Genomic DNA, 9,113 nt, shown 5'->3' on the forward strand with positions numbered 1-9,113 from the left:
AACGACCGTAACAAATAATAAATAACAAATGCTCTTTCTCCTGGAGCAACAGATATTGAAGATACATACGCCAGTTATTGTGACCATAATTGGTGCTGTAGACGGGGCGGGGCCGCGCGCCTCCCCCCGCCTCTGATGCAAATGGAGGGGCTTACCCGGATCTACCGCTGCAGATATTTCCGAGGCTCCACCCTGCACTTTTTTTATCGCCTTATAACAGGATATCTCACTGGCGCGAAAAACGCACTGTGTGGCTTTGAGCTGCTGGGCGGACCGTGTGCCTGCTGTTTGTATCTCGGTTTTTTTTGTTGTTGTAGCGTTTCTACTGAAAATAAAGCGCAATCATTGTCTCGAAACGGCGCATCTGTGTGTCCAGCAGCAGCTTTTATCCGCCTGATCTCCGCGCACCGTGGACTCGTTGCTCTTTGGCCGCCGAGGGATTTTCAATGCCCTGAATTTCGCTGCGGGATTGTGCTGAGAGCCGGTGAGTAGTTTCATTCCAGTGTCTGACCGTGAAAGTTTCAGATGAGGAAATAGAGGGGCTGTCTGGGAGAATTAACCCACTCTGGGACTGTGACGGTCCACTTTTCTGTTGCCGGTTCACATGACGCCTCCGAGGAACAAAGCGCTGCCTCAGTTTCAGGAAATGCAACCACATGTTTTTTAAGCTTAGTTTGTGTGCCCATAGCTGGAGAGGAGCAGGGCAGGCAGCAGGGGGCTGCGGTCAGACTCCAGGTGAACCACGGGGCGCACCAGCCTCATGCGCCAGGATACTTTTACGCAGGATAGTCCTGTGAAACAGCCTGGCTGTCGAGTCTGTAGTTGTCTCACCTCGCCTCATCCCATTTAAAAACTTGCTCTTCATCACAGTGGACGCCGGGGTGTATAACTAGATTAGAGTATAATAACCTTGTGTGTCTAGACAGTTTGAGTCCATCAGCGCAAAGAGCATCCGCCAGAAACAATCAATTATTAATGTGGTCCCATATGTGGAAAGTAGGCTGTTAGAGGGATAAGATATCCCATTATGCCAGTGGATGGATGCTGACATCTGATGGGAGCTGCTTTACAAAGATCATCTCTGTGATATTTCCCCTCAGGTTGTGCAGGACCTTCTTCAGAGGCCACTTGGTGTCATTTGATCGTTTCTGGGAATAAACTCTTGAGGATTTTATTAACGGGAAACATGGAGTTCGACTGTTACCAGCACTATTTTTTCAACGATTTCGACACGGGGGAGGATTTTTACAAGTCGACCGCACCAAGCGAGGACATATGGAAAAAGTTCGAGCTGCTGCCCACCCCTCCCATGTCTCCCACCCGGACTCTGAGCGGCGGCGCGCTGCAGCTCTCGCCGGGGGACAAGCTGAGCTGGCTTTCCAAAGTCCTGGGTCAGGACGAGGAGTGCGAGGGGCAATTCATCCCCGACACGGGGGAGCTGTTCGGCAACCTCAGCTCCATCATCATCCAGGACTGCATGTGGAGCAGCTTCTCTGCCAGCAAGCAGCTGGAGAAGGTCAGCGGGAGAGTGGCAGCTGCGGCGCAGACCGGTGTCCCACCGGTGGCCCAGATCTCCGTGAGACCGAGCAAGGCGCAGTGCGTCTCTCCCGGTGGCCCGCTCGCCAGCTCGGCGACAGACTGCGTCGACCCCGCGGCTGTTCTCACCATCCCGGCGAGCAGCTGCAGGAAGCCGGCGTCGTCTGGCTCCGAGTCTCGCTCTGATTCATCTGGTAAGGACGCAGTCATGCTCTAAATTGCCCCACCCTGCCCCATGCCTCAGGATTATGTTGCCCTCTAACAATGCGTAATTTGGGAAGCTGGGCTGTTGCATAACTGTGGTCTGTGGTGCAGAGGGGTTATCAAGTACATCACGGTCCGTAACCTTTCCATCTGAATTTTTACTCTCACTCCGACAATGCGCCTCATGCTTGTTCTGAGCGCCCGTGCAATCTTTTAAAAGCCGCGCCCCATCACTATTACTCCATATTCTCCGCTTTCAATATCTGCCACTGGATCCACGTTACAGTGAGAGTGCGGCAGAGGGGCGGGGTGACCTAGTCCTGATGATTTATTACTACTACACACACTCGGCGACAGACCGTGAGAGTAACTCTTTCACATTTCCCAAATTAGGGAGTGCCCCCCTGCCGGCCGATCTCATTTAAATTGTTGATGAATGCTCAGTGCTCAATGACAAAAGCCTGAATTTCCTGCAAGCTTTGGCACGGATGACCACCGCAGTTAACACCTCAGCTCCTGATCTGCCCTCCTCAGATGGAGGAGTAGTGATTTACATGCTGAGCTGTGGGGTCAGTGAGTTTAACGGCTTTGATTCATCTCCACGCTGCTCTTTCTTGGGCACGAACATGAAGCCTGTGAAGTATTTTGTAAAGGATGGCTTTGATCTATGCTTGGTGAACCTTTTTTCTGTATGTACTGATTACTTGTTTCCCTGTGTGGTCGCAGATGATGAAGAGGAAATCGATGTGGTCACCGTGGAGAGCAAGCAGAACCGGGTGCGGCTGGTGAACGTCAGGAAGCCAGTGACCATCACGGTCCGGGCCGACCCCTGCCCCAAACGCTTCCACATGTCTGTCCACCGGCAGCAGCACAACTACGCTGCCCGCTCCCCGGACAGCGAGCCAGAACCCGAGGACGAAGATGATGATGATGATGATGACGAGGAGGAGGAGGAGGAGGAGGATTCTGACGAAGAGCCTCAAATCAAGCGCACCTGCACATCGTCCAGCCAGCGCGGGGGCTGTTCGGCTCGGGTCTCCCAGCCCGCCTCCCCCTCAGAGACTCCCCAGAACTCTGACGCAGAGGACACGGACCGCAGACGGAACCACAACTTCCTCGAGAGGAAGAGGAGGAACGATCTCCGGTCCCGCTTCCTCGCCCTGCGGGATCAGATCCCCGGCCTGGAGTCGGCCAAGACCCCGAAGGTGGCCATCCTGACCCATGCGACAGAGTACCTCGTGGAGCTGCACACCAAGGAGAAACGGCAGCTCCAGGAGAAGAAACACCTCAGAGCCCGACAGCAGCAGCTGCTGCGCAAATTATCCGAACTGAAACGCTCTTGAAGCGCAGACGAGCTTTTGAAATGAACTGCCTCATTCAGTCAGGAACGTTTGCTCTCGGGTGTCCTGTCACTTTTGAAGAGCTGCGGTTTTTCTATAACAACATGCCTCATGTAAATAGCTGTGAATTTTGTTTGGAATGCATTGTAGCTGTGGGCCTCCTATGAATTGACTGTGCTGGCCAATGAACCTGATTCGGGGAGGTGCAGTCAGTGTGCTGTGTTTTGTTTTCACAGTGTTTTAGTTCTGGACGGGGTTAATGGCATTGATTTTGTAGCAATGACTTAAGATATTTCCTGGTATGCTGTGTTGGGAAATGAGGAAACCTGTCAGAGAACCAGTGTGATAGTGAGTATATGTATCCTTCGGGATGTGTGTGGAAGTTGATTGAGATGTCTTCATTTCATCATTGCACACTTATAATGGAGTGAAGTGTGAATGCCTTTCTGTGTACATAACTGTATGAGTGAACGAGCCAGTTCCTGGTTCCTTTGGATCGTTTGACTGATGTACAAATTGTTCTTTAAATAATAGCTTATCGCTCCTGACGAAGGAGACAAAATCCAGAGTTGTCAGCGAGCGTTGCTCCTCTTTATGACGTGCCACCAGGCATCGAGGAACCTCTATTTTGTTAAGAAAACAGGAAAATGGGCAAAAAAAGTAGCACTGCTGTACTTTATATTCACACGTCACTTTGTGATTTCAATGCTTCTGATTTTGGTTGATTTTTAAAGCATGCTAACATCGACAGCGACATTAAATTTTTATACCATATTTGCATACAAACCTGACATCTGTGTCTTTTTATTCACACATTGCACACACACTGCCAAGTTACCGCGTTCCTCCATAAGATGGATTCAAAATACGTCGAAACGTGTTGACCTTGGCATCAAATTTGTTCTGTGCTCTTCTCAAAATTACAATCACAGCTTCGCCGAATTGAATCCTTGGCTTTAATGTTCCGAGGCGGAAGTAACAAATGACAGATTTGTCATGCCTTGCACTGAAAGCATGGCTAAGATAAACCACATGCTACTGTGATGGTGCCTCTCCAGAAACACAACCTACTATCACACACAGCTCAGCTGGAAATGAGGGCAGATCGTAAAAGATGAACCGAACGCTTGATTCCCCCCTACGCGGTGGCGCCTTGCGGTATCTGTCGTGTGAACGAGTGCGTCTTGTGCGCCAGCTGCTGGTCCACAGAAGGTTAGACTGAGCTTGTCCTTGAGACTTGCCCTTGAAGAGTGTGTGTGATACTGTTGTGGATCCTCCCCTCTGCAGTGGCTGCTGCATGCTGGGCACCTGATGTGCTCTGAACTAGGTTACACACACACAATCTGTATCTTTAGAACAGTCTCTGGGGTTTGGAGACAGGGGCTGCGTGGACTACTTGCATCCAGTGCCGCCTTTCACACAGGTTGCAGTTGGCGAGTAGACCTGCTTCATGTATTTCTCCCAATGATTTCTCCATTATTGGATGGTACTTCCCTCTTGTCCCCTTTCATAAACCTAAAGCTTTGTGGTCCATGTGGGTGTTGCGTGCCAATCAGACTCCTTACATGCAGCTGCTGTCCCCCAGAGAGCTACTTTTGTAGTTAGAGTATAGCAAAAGGCGTCTAATGCAGATAGATGGGCGGATGCATGAGCTCCATGTTAAACAGTAACCTGAAACTCTTGGTGGCTCTTGAGGCGACCTGAGAGGTGAGTAAGATCCTCACACTAACATATACTGTGGTTCTGTTAATTTGCATTCACATTGCTTCAGTTCTGAATGTGCTGGAAGGTAGTTGTGTGCACAACTGTTTAGGAGGGGCTGCAGGGTAACAATGAATGGGGCAAAAACTGGAGAGTATCCTCACATTGGGTTAAAATTACCAAACATGTACCAGACTGAAAAACAGGCACAGTTTTGATTCTGCTAGGCCTTCGTCAGAAATAAATAAATTTAATCAGTTCTGTCTAAAACTAAGCAAAAAGGCTAACATGAAGTAACTTCCTGCATGTATCATTCCTTATATAAGAAACAGGTCCTGTGTGATGCTGCCGCACTGTTGATGACCTCATCAATGTGTCTCTGCAAGCCTGCATGAATGAGGTTTGAGGACCAGTCATTTGTACAATAAACTCAAAGCGACCATTTACTTCAAGTACAGCCTGACAGACGAGCCAGCCACACCCTGAACTCCAACCGCCTTTCACCTCAATGGTCTTTGTTATGACTTGGATCGGTTGGTGTTTCACCTGCCTGTGTTCACGCTCTGGGCCCTGAAGCCACTATTTTCTGGCAAAGTTGAATATTTCCCTCACAAAATCAGCATTTGGTGTCAGGAGGCTCATTTAAGACAGTTAAACGACCAAATCTACACAACAGATGATAGAAACTTTGCAACATCATTGACTTTGTTACATTTAATCAAGACATTTCCGTAATATTTAGTAACTTAGTGCTTTGTAGTCCTCATATTTGTGAGGAAACTGAGAAGAAATCAACCAACAAATCAGGTAATCAAAGCTGAGTGATCCCTCACTAAATAGTAAGGGCAGGTTAGATTGACATCAGCTGTACTTTGGTGCTGTTTGTGCTTCATACTACATCAGGAAGTGAAAGCCAAAATGAGATATCAGCTCTTGGACCTGATAGGAGCAACCTGTCCGACACGTTTCCTGTTACCTTCTGACAACAAAATTCATCCGAGGTGATGCAACACAAGGGTAGGAAAGCGATCATTAACTCAGTAATGTAGCCAGGGTTCAAAGAAGTGTTGTTAGCGTAGCTACCTGTCCAGTTCAGGACAATGCAACTATACACCACCAGCATGCAAAGTGTTCGGTCCACAGTGTGTTTCTGAGGATGCAAACGAGAATATTGCTGGTCTGTGGTGAAAATGATATATCCATGCTGCCATTTTTACAGGCACTGAAATAATGTAGTTTCAATTAAAAGGTAAAAAACACAATCATCAGTTTGAGGTTCAGTAAACATTCTTCTGTTATGAAAAAAAAAATAACAGGGTTTTATTGAGGAAAATAAGGAGCGCATCTCATTTTCCTGTGGGATGCATTGCTCTGCTCTGACGGTTAACTTGCCAGACCAGATTTTATGCTCTCAAGTTCACGTCACGCCCACACATGAGCAACTCCTGAGGAGCAGATTTGACACACAAGTCCATACTGGGGCTGTCTCCTTTCAGAACGTATGTGTTTTATTCTCTCACATCTGCGGTTAGCCTTTTAGTCAAAAACAGCTGCAACCTGTTGCTGTACCCTCTACTAAACATAACGCGCATGTAAGAGGATATCCGTTCATGGCTGTGTCGTTGAGGTCTACATATTCCCAGGGTAGAAGCATGCAACGGCTCTACTGGTGGTCAGACAAAAGTGTGTGACGTGTGCGGTCAGGGTGGGACTGTGGAGAATTGATGATTTGGCTGGGTGGAGAGCAGCCTCCCTCGCGCCCTCCTCACACACGCTTATGTAAAAAGCAAAATCATTAATCTTTCCTTTTCTTTTGAACGTACACGTGACTGTGACAGTAGGGGATGTGATTTTCAGAACAGCAACAGCAGTATCGCTGCCTCGGAAATCCTTTATTTGACATGCTGGCCTGCATGATTAATGGGCTAATTACATGATTTTGCTGAAACAGAGAGGAGCAGAGTCGTGTAACTGGGTGAGATAAGAGACGCAAGTTCCCTGGAAGGCTATACAATCCAGACACCTCCAGACACCTTACACACTGATAACCCTCCCGAATTCACACATTTAGCTGTGTGGTCAGGAACACATTCCGCCCTGTTACTTTTCCTGCGGCTGAGATTGAGCATATTCAATACGTTGATTGCACTTGTTACCTTTAACACATAACTGCATCACCTCAGAACAATGACTCAACATGTAAACACCGGCAGAAAAAGGAGACGAGCGTGTCTCTTCTTTGGCAAGTCTCCACGCCACCAGTTTTACTCGTCCCTCTGGCATTTCTTGTTTTTATAAACCACCACAGCGGTCCAATGAGTGGGAATCAGCAGTCTGAAAAACGGCTGCGATAACGGCAACTCACCTTAGCATGCTTTCAATTGAGTAACATATGAAGTGAATCTGCTTTCCTGGAAAGTGTGTGTGGGGGGGGGGGATAAACTTTCGTAACTGTTAAGATCCCCGCAGCTGTCGCTGTGCTGAATCTCTTACCTCTGCACTTTGAAAGGGAAAAAAGCACACAGACACATTGAGCAATGTTTCCACCATGTTAACGCTGCGTTCTGACTGGCCTGGTTCGTACGGCGTGTATACATTGCCTGTTTACACAGCGGGGCAGAGGAGGAAACGGACCATAAACACACTGCACTGGTTTGTGATTCTAAGAGCATGGCTGAACTGGCTGCTTATCTTTGACCTACATGTGGTAGAATGTAGGACATATAATAAAGTCGGAAGAGAAATAGGCTTATCTTAGGACCTTATGATCTCCAGGGTGAGAATGAGCTGTGGTGGAATTGAATAATCTCCCATTAGGAGGCTTGGTTCAGGTTGAGCTGAGAGATTTTGGATGGTTGCATGCTCAGAGGGAATTGTAGTCAGCTGGAGAGAAGTGAACTCACTGTCCTCCCTTTCTTACTCAACACTCACCACAACACCCTTCCTTTTATACTATTTTTTAAGTGGCTGACGGTCAAGGAAGATGGGGAAAACACAAGCGGGAAGGGACGTAGATACGCACGCCTGCTTGTGAGGACACACATACACAAACACACACGCATGCTCACGCGCACACACAAATTTGCAGGAAACTTTTCCCGGTCACAGTCCTCCATCACTCTGCCTACTGACCCGCATTCCAGCCTGGTTGTGTCACTGGAACTGAGCCGGAGCCACTGCGGCTACTGTCCATCTGATCCTAATGAGGCTGTGAGCCTGCCACTGAAAAAACACAAGAACATGCAAGAAATACCATTCTTTTCCTCCCTGTTTCCGCATTTCTTTCCTGTCTTTCCTATCCTATCTTTCTCTCAATACCCATTCTTCCCCGGCAGCCCCCCTCAGAAGCAGTCTGCTGGCTCCTGCCCTCCCCTCAGGTACTTATCTCCACCATTTGCTGATCTAGGTCAGTCTTCTGAGCTCAGTTTCTCTTTCTGTTGCTCACCCTCCCCATCCTAAGGCCAGTGTTACATAAGTGATGATTCAGTTGGAACAGGCTGCATATGTTCCCCTCTCTCAGGATACATCTGGCCACGCTGACTGGTGTCAAACCAGCGTTTGGCTGTAAACCTCCACCAGTCCAACAAATTGGTCCGCCTTAAAATCAAATAAACGCACAAGGTCTGAGGAGTTCCCGTGCAGCACCTGTTGTGCAGCACAAAGCTGTTTGCTGTGGGAGGGTTTTTTCTTGCTTTGCTTGTAGGTGGTCCTTTGCATGGAGTACTTTCTTTACTCTCCTCAGCTGACAGCTATCTTGTCTGTTGTGGGTTAGTAGATCTGAGATAAATTTGGGAGGGTTAGCATGGAGCCAGGCAGCCATGTTTTGTCACCGGAGCGGGCCTTTCAACTCGCCTGTCTAATCTGGAGCTAATCCTAATCCCGTTAGTGTAAACACCGCTGCCATCTGGGCCCAGACACAGCACCGCTCTGATTATAATGAACCCATCAAAAGGTCTTCAAGCCACCGCACTGCGTGAGCTGTCGGTGGCTCGCACTAAACTCTCTGACCTGGGCTTATGGCACGGTCACGCTGAGGATGCACAGTCCAACAGTTCACGGGTACGCAATCAAACGCGTAGCCAGCGCTGCGCTTGAGCTGACGTTAATGATGAAGGCAATTAGGACGGGAGACTAGAAACTAAGACACATTAAGTGTGTGTGTAGGAGTCAACGGAAACAAACAGGAGTAATCTGCTTCTATAAGGTCTTTGGCCACTGGAGATGTACGAGGGAGCATTAGCTGTGGTGATGTAACCATGGTGCTGGTTAATGGATAAGCGGGAGGAGAGAGGGGGGAAAGGGCCTCTACAGTGACAACTGCTGTGCTACCCT

General features: G+C 48.5%; 1 protein-coding gene across 1 annotated transcript; it reads left to right on the forward strand.

Annotated features, from left to right (window-relative positions):
• The first annotated feature begins 261 nt into the window (after positions 1-261).
• Positions 262-3,854, forward strand: LOC121618375 (protein L-Myc-1b-like). Its single transcript, XM_041953851.1, has 3 exons — positions 262-484; positions 1,101-1,730; positions 2,467-3,854. Exons 2-3 carry the CDS (start codon positions 1,187-1,189, stop codon positions 3,081-3,083), a joined length of 1,161 nt encoding a protein of 386 aa, XP_041809785.1. The 5' UTR covers positions 262-484; positions 1,101-1,186; the 3' UTR covers positions 3,084-3,854.
• The last annotated feature ends 5,259 nt before the right edge of the window (positions 3,855-9,113 follow it).

This window comes from Chelmon rostratus, chromosome 15, assembly GCF_017976325.1.
Source record: "Chelmon rostratus isolate fCheRos1 chromosome 15, fCheRos1.pri, whole genome shotgun sequence".
Classification (NCBI taxonomy): domain Eukaryota; kingdom Metazoa; phylum Chordata; class Actinopteri; order Chaetodontiformes; family Chaetodontidae; genus Chelmon; species Chelmon rostratus.